General features: G+C 40.6%; 1 protein-coding gene across 19 annotated transcripts in view; it reads left to right on the top strand.

Annotated features, from left to right (window-relative positions):
* Positions 1–14,268, top strand: part of LOC107968981 (leucine-rich repeat-containing protein 37A) — an 82,127-nt gene that overhangs the window by 41,707 nt on the left and 26,152 nt on the right. For 11 of the 19 annotated variants that reach the window (XR_010152813.1, XR_010152814.1, XR_010152812.1 and 8 more), the window contains 4 exons: positions 1,541–1,612; positions 4,294–4,365; positions 7,178–7,249; positions 7,896–7,976. Coding sequence is in view for 16 of the 19 variants with exons in the window: in XM_063798406.1 (XP_063654476.1) it covers positions 1,541–1,612; positions 4,294–4,365; positions 7,178–7,249; positions 7,896–7,976 (297 nt within the window). In the remaining 3 variants the exon portion in view is untranslated. The remainder of the gene's footprint in view (positions 1–1,540; positions 1,613–4,293; positions 4,366–7,177; positions 7,250–7,895; positions 7,977–14,268) is intronic. The other 8 variants (XM_054671333.2, XM_063798403.1, XM_054671329.2 and 5 more) reach the window with 4 other exon arrangements.

The raw sequence follows: 14,268 nt of genomic DNA, 5'->3' as shown, positions 1-14,268 counted from the left end.
TGAAACACTTCATCAGTGCTTAGCATATGTAGGAGAGTTGGCTGTTCACATGATTATTCAGTCCTTTAGTTTTGTCCAGAACTCATCTTTGTCCCTAGCTTTCTATATGTAGAACTAGTTTTATGTCAAACCCAGGGCCAAGTATGCTACTGTCTCCAGAACACGAAAATGATAGGAGGGAAGAGGCTGGGTGTGGTGGCTCACGCCTGTAATCCCAGCACTTTGGGAGGCCGAGGCGGGCAGATCACGAGGTCAGGAGATCAAGACCATCCTGGCTAACATGGTGAAACCCCATCTCTACTAAAAATACAGAAAAAAATTAGCCAGGCATGGTGCTGGGTGCCTGGAGTCCCAGCTACTCGGGAGGCTGAGGCAGGAGAATGGCGTGAACCTGGGAGGCAGAGCTTGCAGTGAGCCGAGATTGCACCACTGCACTCCAGCCTGGGCGACAGAGCAAGACTCCATCTCAAAAAATAATAATAATAATAATAGGAGGGAAGAAAGAGAATAGGCATAAAAAGGGAGGTATATATAATTAAGTACTAAAAGATAATGCAGACCATTGGTGCTAGAATTTGCCAGAATCTGTGATCCTTGAGGTGTGGAGATGCTACATGGGTAAGCTAAAACTTTACTTGGGTCTTAAAGAGTAGCTATAATTTGTTAAATAGAAAAAAAATGGGAGTACAGTCTAGGCAAACGCATGGCTACAGGTATGGTTGGAATTTAGTAGACCAATGTGGCTACAAAGAATTAGGTGAGGGAGCAATGAAGATACGATCCTGTAAAACCTTGATTGTCAGCTATAGGAGTTTGAAAGTTACACAATGAGGTATGGAAAGCCATTGAAAGTTTCCAAGCAAGAGAGATTAAATGATTAAAACAGGAAGATTATTTTATTTTATTTTGTTTTTTGCATTATGTGCAAGTGTAGACATGCAGAGGATTGTTTTAGAATCCATATGTAAAGTGTCCAAAAGGAAAAGCTTAATTCAGGGAGACAAAATAGAAAGGTCTAGCAAAATCAAGGAGTGAAGTGTGAAGGGGCCAAATCAGATCAGTTGTAATAGGAGTGGAAAGAAAAAGCCTAGGATGTTTCAACAGAGGGCACTGGGCCAAAGCTTTGGTGTTACCTGGCATAGGGTTTCTTTCTTCTCATTTGTTGATAATGATAAGCTTTTGCCCATATCTCTGTGGAATTATTTACCATTTTGGTACTGATTTGTAGAAGTCTGTTTAGACACATAAGTGCTTTTAGATAAAATACTTACATTCAAAGTAATTAACTGGCATCATCTGTCCAAGAGATGGGATGGATAAGAAGTTAAGCTCCCAGGAGATGCCTCATCATTTGTGCCAGTGACCCCGCATAATTTCTTGATGAATTGTGCAAACTGGGAAGCTGATTAGCTCTGGAAATGAGAAAGCAGGTGTTATTTTCTGTTTCTGAATATCCCCAACAAGGTTGCAATGATTCTTTTACTTATCGTGTTCATTGTTTTCCTACCTATTCAAGGATATAAACTGTGTTTCTTCACAGAAATTTCCAAGGAAACTATATTTCTTACATTGATGGAAATGTATGGAAAGCATACAGTTGGACCGAGAAACTGTGAGTATATTCTCTCCAAATATGACAAAAAGCTAACTGCATTGTAAGATCCTTCTTGGTCCAGAATTTTGAGGTCGGTACCTCTGAGGAAAGATATTTCTCCTCCATGCCCCAAATCAATCACTGTTGATTGCAATCGTATGGTTATTTTAAAATTAAATTTGGTAGGCTCTCTTTAAAATAAGAGGCAATTTAAATTTATTTTTTATCTTACAAATAATACATGGTTATATTCCTTTTTGTTCTCTTTTTTTTTTTTTTTTTCCAGAGACAGGGTCTTACTTTGTCCTCTGGGCTGCAGTGCAGTGGCACAATCACAGCTCACTGCAGCCTTCACCTCCCAGGCCCAAGTGATCCTCTCACCTCAGCCTCCCCAGTAGCTGGGACCACAGGTGCATGCCACCACACCCACCTAATTTTGTATTTTTTGTAGAGACAGGGTCTTCCTATGCTGCTTAGGCTGGTCTTGAACTCTTGGGCTCAAGTGATCCTCCCACCTTGGCCTCTTAGAGTGTTCATATTACAGGCATGAGCCACCACCCGCAGCCCATGATTCCATTTTTAATGTATAAAAATGCAATAACAGATATAACAAAAACTCTCCTTGTGCCCTACTCCCTCATCCCTGAAGTAATGCTACTCTGCATTTAGTATACATGCTTCCAGACTTTTCCTCATTTACCTACATACATATTTACATAAAGCAAAATAGATTTGTGGTTTTAAAATTTTTTCTTCACATAAAGGGTAACATCTTGCAACTTGATTCTTTCACTTCATGATATGCCTTAGATTTCTTTCCTTCCCAGTACTTAGAGGGTCACCCCATTCATTTAAACTCCTGCATAATCCATAGTATGGATGCATCATGGTTTATTTAATAATTCCCCCATTGATGAATGTTTAGATTCTGCTTAGTTTTCTTGTTACATGCATTGCTGCAATGAAATCCCTGTACATGCTTCTTTGTGAACATGTGCAAGTATTCCTGTAGCATAGATATCTTGAAATGGAATTCTTGGGGTGAAGACTTTGTAGATATAAAATTTTAATTGCCTTCAAAAATTTTGTGCCAACTTACTCTATTGTCAGCAGAATATGACAGCATTCATTTCCCGACACCTTTTCACCGCTGGGTATTCTCCAACTTTTTGCTGAAGTTATGGATGAATAAAAGGAATTCCATCTAAATGTGAATTTTTCTGATTACTCATGAATTTAATTAAATATCTTTATATGTTTATTGAACATTTGTGTTTCTTCTCTGAGTTTTCTGGCCTTTGTTCATTTTCCTGTTGAATTGTTTTATCATTTTCTTACTGATTTATAGAAGGAATTGGTTTAGACACATAAGTGATTTTGGAAAAAATGCTTACATTCAAAGTAACTGACATTTTTCACAACAGTTTGTGTGTCACATCATTATTTCAATGTATATAGACAAGCCATGATGAGTTCTAAATTAAAAATAAACATATGCTAGGCGCGGTGGCTCACGCCTTTAATCCCAGCACCTTGGCAGGTAGGCGGATCACCTGAGGTCAGGAGTTTGAGACCAGCCTGGCCGATAGGGCGAAACCCCGTCTCTACTAAAAATACAAAAAGTAGCCAGGCATGGTGGTGGGTGCCTGTAATCCCATCTACTTGGGAAGCTGAGGCAGGAGAATTGCTTTATTTATTTTTTCAGATGGAATTTTGTTCTTGTTGCCCAGGCTGGAGTGCAATGGTGCGATCTTGGCTCACTGCAACCTCCACCTCCCGGGTTCAAGCGATTCTCCTGCCTCAGCCTCCTGGGTAGCTGGAATTACAGGTGCCCTCCATCACACCCAGCTAATTTTTATATTTTTAGTAGAGACAGGGTTTCACCATGTTGGCCAGGCTGGTCTCAAACTCATGACCGTGGGTGATTCACCCACCTTGGCTTTCCGGAGTGCTGGGATTACAGGCATGAGCCACCACGCCAGGCCAGAACTACATTTTAAAAACAAGAAAATTATTACAACGGTCAGGATAGTGGTTACCTATTAGGGTTAGAGAGAGGGATATGATTGAAAAGGGGCACACTGGAGCTTCTGGCATGCTAGCAATGATCTTTTGTAACGATGTTTACATGGGTATCTGCTTCATAATTATTAAACTGAATATTTGGCCAGGTGAGGTGGCTCATGTCTGCAGTCACAGCACTTTGGGAAGCAGAGACAGGAGGATCACTTGAGCCAGGAGTTTGAGACCAGTCTGGGAACAGAGTGAGACCCTGTCTCAAAAATTAAATTAAATATAAACAACATTTATGTTATGTGCACTTTATGCACACTATAGTTCTCCAATTTTTTTGATGGGGGGAAAAAGGTTGAATGGCTTCACTTGCAGCCCTGACATGGTTCCATGTGGGGCTTTCATAATAAGGTTTGGGAAAAGAGAGGAGGAAATGGAGGTTCTGCTGATCTTGGTGCCACCCAGAGTTGGATTCTAAAAGGGATTTTGTGATCTAGAGAGGAGGCATGAAATAATAGAATTTGGTGGGAAGAGTTGGTAGGGGTGTGCTTGAGTGTGTGTGTGTGTGTGTGTGTGTGTGTGTGTGAGACCATGACCCAGCTTTCCTCCACATGCAGGAGACAGTCCTGTGTAGCAAATAGTTGTAGTTTGCATTTTAATCTAGAAATAACTTCTTCATTTTCCAGAATTCTCAGAGAAAATTACTTGACTGAATTACACAAGGATTCATTTGAAGGCCTGCTATCCCTCCAGTATTTGTAAGTTAGTTAATTATATTTATGAGTTTTTAGTCATATTATCTGTAAAATGAATAAGGGGTTCAAATTAGATAATCTCTCAGATTTCTTTGAGCAATAAAATTCTGCAATTCTGTAAGTTTGTATAGGGTCTCAGCCCATCTCTAGCACTAGCTACCTCCTGTGCATTTTCAGTTTTTAAGTTATATAGACAAAATACAGACAAAAACATTTCACATGGTAAGAAAATCTGAGCAGTGACTGACACCCATATGAACCTTGTTTTATAAGGGTTCACATATCATTCTTTTTCTATTCAGTCTGCAGCCAATAGATCCAGTCTAATCTATGGTCTATTTTTAAATAGCCCATTAAGTTAAGAATGGTTTTTGCATTTTTAAAGGGACTGTGAAAGAAAAAGAAAAGAAACAGAGAAATATGCGAGAGATCATATGTCAGACAGAAATATTTACTGTCTGACCTTCACCAAAAAAAATCAAAAAGTTGGTTTAGTAGGATGAAAGGAACTAAAGTTAACTTCAGATTGTTGCCTAAAGGAGAAGAAAATGGAGACCACCTGCATTCATTTGAATATCATTAATCCAGAATTTTTTGGTAATTTAATCGGAATTAAATTAACATTTAAATATTAAAAATAGCTGAATTATATCAATAATATTATCAAAAATATTAAGCTACCAAGAGAATAGACTGGTATTAAGGATTTCATTTCAGGAATTGTTACATTAAAACAGATGTTTAAAATGATGGTTAACTGGTAGAGCTAGAAATGTTTACACTAAGAAGCACATCAGAAATACCCCTAACTCTTCAGTAATTACAAAATAACGATCGCCCCAGCCCTGTTACCAAGAAAGGGATCCCTGTATTTCAGTCTCTTTAGAGACAAGAAGATACTATGTTCATTGCTATGAAAGCTTGATTCTTACCCTTTGTCCATAGAGTTGTGTATGTCATTAATCCTTATTAAGCTCATTAGTGATGCTCTTTTGCAAACAGATTCTTTCAAATATAGAAGGCTTAAGGAAAGTGTACGGTGTAAAGACCCTCAGGTGGATGCCAAAGTGCTACAGAAACCATGAAATAATAAAACTACATTTCCTTTAAAATAGTTATTTTCCTTCTACTCACTCCCCCAGCTATTCATTTATTTTACAAATATTTGAGTTTGCTTTATTTCCATGTGTCAGTTTTAAACATGGTGGGCAATGCAGATGAGCAAGACCTAGTCCATGCTTTCAGGGAGTTTATGCTCAGAAGAAATGGGATAAAAAATAACTACATTAAGAAGAAGAAATGGATGTGGGCACTAGGAAGGATAAATTGTTTCTGGAACATAGAAGAGGAAAAAATGCCTTCAATTTGGACCCAGGAGGTTGTTACTAGAACAATGCCATTTGAATAGGACTTTGAAGGGCCATTGTGTAACATCAGACAGACATCTTGGGGAAAATACTCTAAACTTGCAAAAGGAAAATGGGAGGGCAAAACACAGGAAAGTATTCAAGGAATGCCATGAGTACCCGTAGAGTACAAGAAGGGAGAGTAGGAAAATGGAGCCAGATCTTCTAGGGCTTTGAATGCCAAGCTGAGGAGCCAACATGGGGAACCGTGTTACCACAGCAGCGCTGTAAGGTAGATGTGCATCACAGTCATTGAGAGGGCACGTTAGAACTCAGTTCTGGACTCCACCCTCATAGTTACTGATTCAGTTGGTCTAGAGTGGGACCAAGAATTTGCATCTTCAGTAATTTCCCAGGAGATGGTGGTCTTTGCAAGCCACTTCTGGAGAGTTTATATGATGACTGTGTGCAGGATGGTTTAGGAAGGGAGAGACTAGAGATGGAGACATCAGCCAGACAATGTCACACCATCCAGGTAAAGAGGGAGGGACAAACTCCATCACTGTATAACTGAAGAAATTTTTTTAATGAAATATTAAAGCAATATAAAACCAAGAATGAACTTCTATTAATATGATAGAAATTAATTCTATTAATATGATTTGAATTAGTTCAAAGTTATGTATTAGGTAAAGGGGTAGCTTCCTTTCAAATGATGTGAAAGGATGTCTTTTATTTCTTCTGATATTGAACTGGCTTAGGAAAACAGACCTAAACTAAGAAGGTGTAGAAATGTGAGACTTTGTTTGTTTGTTTGTTTGTTTGTCTGTTTTTGTTTGTTTGAGACGGAATCTCGCTCTGTCGCCCAGGCTGGAGTGCAGTGGTGCAATCTCGGCTCACTGCAAGGTCCGCTTCCTGGGTTCATGCCATTCTCCTGCCTCAGCCTCCTGAGCAGCTAGGACTACAGGCACGTGCCACTAGGCCCGGCTAATTTTTTATTTTTTTTTGTAGAGACGGGGTTTCACCGTGTTAGCCAGGATGGTCTCGATATCCTGACATCAGGATCTGCCAGCCTCGGCCTCCGAAAGTGCTGGATTACAGGCCTGAGCCACTGCACCCGGCCTGACTATTTTTTTAATATTAGAAATTGTATATATAGAGATAAAATCTTTGAGCTCATAATCTAAGATTTGATGACACTACAAAAGGGCATCTAATCAAGTCTACTGCTCTCAGGAAAAATTAATTCCAAAGTCTATTATGTTGTATATTTATTAAAACCATGAAGATGAGACTCTAGGAGAGGTACGGGCAGGGTTAGGGGCTCTGGAAAGTTCAAATACAAGTCCAAACATTTAGAGTTGAGATAAAAAATGTGTATTCAATATTATTCTAAACTCTTGCTATTATTCATACCAATCGACATTTAATAACTAATCAAGGCAATATTTTCCTTTTCCTTTTCCTAGAGATTTATCCTGCAATAAAATACAGTCTATTGAAAGACATACATTTGAACCACTACCATTTTTGAAGTTTATGTAAGTTACAAATATAACTTGATTACATTTGGAATTTTTATAAAACTTAATTATAAACCTCTTTGCTATTCTTGAAATATGATTAAAATTTTACCAGTAGAAAGCTACTAAAATTATACAGCAAATCCTTTTTGTCTGTAGCAAGGATTATTGTGAGAATTATTACACAAATCTTAGTGAATCATCAGAGAGCAGTGGTTCTCAGCTGGTGTGATTTTGCCCTCAGGTGGCATTTGGTAATGTCCGGAGACAGTTTTGGTTGACGAAACTGTGGGTGTGCTCCTGGCATCTGGTGGGCAAAGGCCAGAGATGCTGCTAAACATCCTTCAAGGTATAAGACAAACCCCCATGGCAAAGAGTTATATAGTCCAAAATGTTGATGGCACTGAAGTTGTGAAATCCTGTTCTAGAGAAATAAAGATCACTTAACACAGGTATTTACTGAGCATTCACTGTTTTGTATCTAATGCACCACGTGTGCAGTGTTAAAGTATAAATCATAAGCCAGTGTCTTCCACAGTGAGATTTCCTTAGTGCATAGAGAAAGGATTGAGGTTATGTTCCATCCTATATAAATTAGAATCATGGCAAATGATAAATGTTCTGAAATAATTATTTTTTTCTTTGGCTTGTGTTTTTTTTTTAGAAATCTTAGTTGCAATGTAATTACAGAACTCAGCTTTGGAACATTTCAGGCCTGGCACGGAATGCAGTTTTTACATAAGTTGTAAGTGAAATAGAAGATGAATACATGTAAACAACTATTTATGTACAAAAACTCATACAATTATTGGGTAGCTGGGTATAAGCCCATTATGAACTCTGAAAAGCGTGTCTTAAGATCCATTCATTTTTCTCAAATGGGGAAGCTAAGGTACAAAGAGGCCAAGAGACTTACGTAGCTTATATATGACCTCCTCTGCTTGTCCTAGTTCTGACCTATAGCATGGGCAAGAAAAGGCATCAAAGAAGTGACCCTCAAATTAGCCTTGTTGCTGGGCGGGGTGGCTCAGGCCTGTAATCCCAGAACTTTGGGAGTTGAGGTGGGCGGATCACCCGAGGTCAGGAATTCAACACCAGCCTGGCCAACATAGTGAAACCCTGTCCCTACTATAAATACAAAAAAATTAGCTGGGCGTGGTGGTGCAGTTTTTTGCTCCCTGGAGGACTTTGTGTTAAGCTTCCTTCCTTGCAGCTAAATGTTGCAGACATTTAAGCAGTTAGAAACTCTGCATATGAGCAGGAATCAAATCCAAAGTTGTAGGGCCAGAATGGTGGCTCATGCCTGTAATCCCAGCACCTTGGGAGGTCAAGGTGGGAGGATCACTGGAGGTCAGGAGTTTGAGACCAGCCTGGCCAATATGGCGAAACCTCATCTCTACTAAAAATACAAAAATTAGCAGGTCATGGTGGCGGGTGCCTGTGATCCTAGCTATCGGGAGGCTGAGGCACGAGAATAGCTTGAACCCGGGAGGTGGAAGTTGTAGTGAGCCGAGATTGTGCCACTACACTCCAACCTCCCCTCCAGGCTGGTCTCGAACTCCTGTGACCTCAGGTGATCCGCCCACCTCAGCCTCCCAAAGTGCTGGGGTTACAGGTGTGAGCCACCATGCCTGGCCAAGATGGTGTTTATGTAAAGCTATTGTGCAAAAAAACCTTTTGTAAAGAAAATATATCGCCATATCTTAATTCCATATACTTTCCTGACTACTCTTCCGCCATAATTGCAAAAATTCTATGATTTCTCTGTATAACATACCCATCAAATCAGAGTGGGTATATTCAATGGCCTGAAGGGGACTCAAGGTGAAGATTCTCCTCTACATCTGACTTTAGAAAAGACTTTCCACCTGCCTTGTGGTTCAGAAATCTAGTTTCACGCAGTTCATTTCGAGATAGAGGGAGGCATTCAGGATGTGTCTGGACTAGAGCAGCAGTTTCTGCACATGCTCCCCTCTGTCCTCATTAATTTGCTGATGCATAACTTAGGAAAAGTACACTAAAGGTCTGTTTTTCTTTTGCCCTCACACCAGAGAACAGGCTCATTAGGTCCCTCCACCAAGAGGTTTAGGTAGCATCAATACAAATGTTTTAAACTCACCATCTTTACTAAGCACTTTATACCACTGGGAGTCCCTCATAAAAATCTGGTGGCCGGGAGCGGTGGCTCATGCCTGTAATTCCAGCACTTTGCTGAGGTGGGTGGATCACCTGAGGTCAGGAGTTCAAGACCAGCCTGACCAACATGGTGAAACCTGTCTCTACTAAAAATACAAAAATTAGCTGGGCATGGTGGCAGGCAACTGTAATCCTAGGTACTCAGGAGGCTGAGGCAGGAGAATCACTTGAAACCAGGAGGCGGAGGTTGCAGTGAGCCGAGATGGCACCATTGCACTCCAGCCTGAGGGACAGAGTGAGACTCTGTCTCAAATAATAATAATAATAATAATCATCATCATCATCTAGGCAGCTTCACTACAATTATGTAGGCAACACCAGGAAAACACTGGAATCACAGTGGATAAAAATTAATGAATTCACTCAAAAACATTCAGAGTGCCATGTCCATTTGTGCCAGGTACTGTACTAAGTGCTGGGGCTACAAAATCCATCTCAAAGACACACCAAGATGAGGACTTTGTCCCCAGGGGACTTTCATTCCTCAAGGAGGAAGCGGATGCTGATGGGAAAACATATGAGAGCCATGTGGGGATCTGTACGGCAGGGTGACAAGGAGAGGACAAAGCAGGAATGGGGGCTGGGTTAAGAAAGACTTGAGGAGACACTAACTTGCTTATCTTGAGTTTCTGTGTTCATCTTAAACAACAGAAAAAGGCATTTGCTTCATGGTGATGAAAAAATCAGAGCTAGCTGATATTGGAAACTAGCACTCATTTCATATAAACAGAATAGAGCTGTACCCTTCAAACTAAGTCACAGTTACTTTCAAAGATTGGCACAAGGGTCTCAACACACCAAGTGTATGTTAGGGGCTGGGCTCCTTTGGAGTCAAATCTTCCTGGTAAACAAAGCTACACTGCAGAGTCATATTTGGCATATGTGACATATAGGCCCACTGCATTTCTTTCCAAAGGCAAGATGCCAAGGGAAGGTACCAGTAATTTTATGACCAATATGACACCATTTTGTGGTGTTTGTAAGTTGAAACAATATATTTCCCTGCATTACACAAGTTTGTAAAAAACAAACAAAAAAAGAGGCCCCAGCTGTTGTTGATCGATGATGAATTGAATAGAGCCTAACCTTCCAGGCTTCTCACTTGCACAGGCCCTTCCAAGGTCCTGGGAGGGCCCCTGGAAATTTTTGTATTCATAATTTTTTTTTATGTTTTTACTAGATAAGGCTCAGGCCCCACAAAATCCTGAAATCATCCCTGGGTTCCAATAGTTACAACCCAGTAAATCTCTTGAATGAAGCCTCTATGTTACTGACAAATACTGACTGACCAAATTAGCAGGGTGATAGGGTCAGTCTATTTTGAATCTGAAATCCATCTCAAAGACGGGCCAAGAGCTTATTAGTAGACTTAACTGGATTCTGCTGGCCCAAGCGCAGTAAAGTCAAACAACCACATCGAGGTTTTGCATTGGGGAAAGGAGGACATTTATTTGCAGGGCATCCAAGCAAGAAGGACCAGACGGCTAACTATCAAAGTCCCTCACTGAATGGGGGCAATAATCATATCTCTTACAGATGAAATCATGAATGAAATGGTTTATGGAAAAGCAGCAATGGTTGATAATCCTAAATGTTAAGTATGTTTATATTTTTTCCCTGACTTTAAAGTGCTTCTCCTTCATTCCTATACACAGGTCCAGACTGATGGCTTATTTTTTAAAATTCTCTTAGTCACTTCATTGGTTCTAACAATAATTTTAGAAACTGGATGACTTTGCAATGTAGAAAGGCTATATTTATTCAGATAGAGTACACTCACATATTGGCTTGTCTATGGCACATCGATATCATGCCAAGAATGTAAGCACTAAGAGAGAATAAGAGGAAAATCCAGGCTTTATCCCTATTGAATTATTTATCCCACTATTAGAATATTAGTGAGGTAGGTGTGGCCACACTGATGGCAAATTGAGCTTCGGTCACAAACATGCCTTACTGTTCCCCCCAGTCTACTGAGGTCAGCTTCCTTTACATAGCGGTAGATGCACAAAAGTTTGCACAGTTGAGGGTATTGTCATCATGTTTTGGTATGTACTGGAATCCTGGCAGCTTCTTCTCTGATTCGGAGAGGCGCAAACATTAAAGACAAAAAGAACAACTTGAGTCTGTCCTTTGGGGTGATTTAGGGTGGCTGTTTAAATTTGTAGTGGTTGAAAAGTCTTGAGATTGTCACACCTAGCAACTCTTACACTTTTCTTCTCTCAGCTGCAGCTTGTTCTTTTCACCTGTGTAACAAGCTGTCTTCTCTTCTCACAGAAGCTTAGCATTTCTTCCTCTGCCCCATAGCATTTTTTCAATACTTAATTTACCAGGTGCTGTTTATGTTGTAGGCACCTAAGTACTTATACAAGTGAGATAACATGTCCGAAGTTCTTAGAACAGTGCTTGGCATATGGTAAATGCTCCATACATGTTACCTCCTATGATACCTCATTTTCATTTTTCCAACAACTCTTGTGATGCGGTTATTATTATCATTTCTATTTTGCAGATGAGGAAGTTGAAACTCAGAGACGCTAGGTAATTTGCTAAGGTTCACATGGCTAATAAGTGGCAGAACCACTTACAAGCTTTGCAAGTAATTTTCAATGCAGCTCTTAGTTCCCCTGTAATAGGAGCTGAATGATGACAATTTGGCTTTGTGTGCATCGTATCTTACTTTCTAACTTGAACAGGACCTGTAGAGCAGTGAGCTCCACTTCCCTCTGAGAATCCCACGCTTCTGGAGCTCCTGGCTGCACCAGCTCTGGGCATCCCCAGGGTTTATGCTCACCGGTCAGTGCTGGTGTGACATGATGGCTGAGCACCGGCACTGTGTCCAGCGCGTTGCTAGGCACTAGACACGTGCTCTTTCATTTATTCCTCAAATTGCTTTGTGCTGTAAACGCTACCCAGAAAGGCTCATGTTCATTACTCAAGTCACTTCACCAGAAAGTGACAGAGCCAGAATTCAAACCCAGGTCTGCCAGATTCCAGGTCCCTTGCTTCTTCTGTTGTTGCTCATTGCAAGGGAGTCTTCTTCAAGGTTATTCTCAGGACTTTGATTAAGATACAGGCTCACAGCTGGGCATGGTGGCTCATGCTGTAATCTCAGCACTTTGGGAGGCCAAGGTGGGTGGATCACTTGAGCTCAGAAGTTCGAGACCAGCCTGGCCAACATGGTGAAACCCTGTCTCTACTAAAAATACAAAAATTAACCAGGCATGGGGACAGGCATCTATGATCCCAGCTACTCTGAAGGCTGAAGCAGGAGAATCACTTGACTCCAGGAGGTGGAGGTTGCAGTGAGCCAAGATCACACCACTGCACTGCACTCCAGCCTGGGCAACAGAGTGAGACTTCATCTCAAAAAAAAAAAAAAAGAAAAGAAAAAGGCCCACCGTTTCAGATTCTCTAGATTTTGCCCCTGAAAAAGCATTTACGTGATGCAGTCCGAGGTCTTGTATGGAGGAGCTTGGTGTGGGGAGATGTGTGGCTCACGAAGCTATGTAGATGAATAAAGGAAAGAGGTTACTTTCTCCCCAAGTACATCGCGCATATTGGGTGAGGGTCTAGGTCATCTGCTTATGTCTTTGACTACCTTCTTCCATGGAACCAGTTTTCCCTGACAGCCTTGGGATTCTAGCATAGATCATTTTGGAGTTTGTCATTTAAATTTATTTTCACGGCCTGCTTTGGACATTTTTTCAGCTAGAGCTGTTAGAATTTCAGTACATTTAAGACAGTGATGACATGCTCCAGTCCTTTCATCTCTGTCTCCTCAGTTAATAGAAAGGAAACATAGCCCATCTATCTGGACCTGTACAGAAGAATTTGGAGGGAAAAAAAGAAAACAGGCAAGAAATGTTCCCTTATTTTGTGAGCTACCTTTATTCTGTCCCATTGTTCTACAGCAAAAGGCTTGTATAAAAATATTTCAGTTTTCCTCATCTAATAAGGCATATTTAATAAAATTACTTAGAGCAGTACTTCTTAAACTTTTACTCTGAGACAGTCTTTGAGGCTGGAAAAAAGCTTGCCACATTTTACTCCCATAAAGATACCAAAAAGGCGATGGACTGGGAGTCAGTGCACCTTAGTTTAATGTATAAAATGAAGGACTTGAACCAGAAATGGAAATGATCATCTACTGTGAATCTAAAAACACTCGAGGCTGGGCGCGCTGGCTCATGCCTGTAATCCCAGCACTTTAGGAGGCCAAGACGGGCAGATCGCTTGAGCCCCTGGAGTTCAAGATCAGCCTCGGCAACAAAGTGAGACCCCAATCTCTACAAAAAGACTTTTAAAAAGTGGAAACATAAATATAAATAAATAAAAACATTCATATCATTTGGTTTGTGGAAAAGAGTTGCTGTAGAGTCCTCAAACTTGAGCCGTTGAGCCAGTTCCCACTCAGTCTCTCCATGGCCCAGGCACAACCTTAGTCAAGAAAAGAATGCCTTAGAACAGGAGGAAAATAGGATAATATCGAATGGCCCTATATTTTGATTTCATTAGGGACAAATGCAAAGATCCTAATGTCAGCTGGAGAAGAGCTTCCTAGTTCAGAGGTAATGCTGTGCTCAAGGCTATGGATGAGCTATCAAGAAAGAGGGAAGCTTGGAGAGAGAGAGAATTTTGGAGGAAAGATAACAAACTTTGCTAAGTTGTTTGGCTACATACTGCCTTACAGTCATTATTTTTGGTGTTTAAAAAAAAATAGAAACAGGGTCTCACTTTGTTACCCAGGCTGGTCTCAAACTCCTGGGCTCAAGCTCTCCTTCTGCTTTGGCCTCCCAAAGTGCTGAGATTACAGGCTTGAGATGCTGTGCCCAGCCTAC

Source organism: Pan troglodytes, chromosome 19 (assembly GCF_028858775.2).
Source record: "Pan troglodytes isolate AG18354 chromosome 19, NHGRI_mPanTro3-v2.0_pri, whole genome shotgun sequence".
In the NCBI taxonomy this organism is placed as follows: domain Eukaryota; kingdom Metazoa; phylum Chordata; class Mammalia; order Primates; family Hominidae; genus Pan; species Pan troglodytes.
This window is presented reverse-complemented; position numbering and strand designations above follow the sequence as displayed.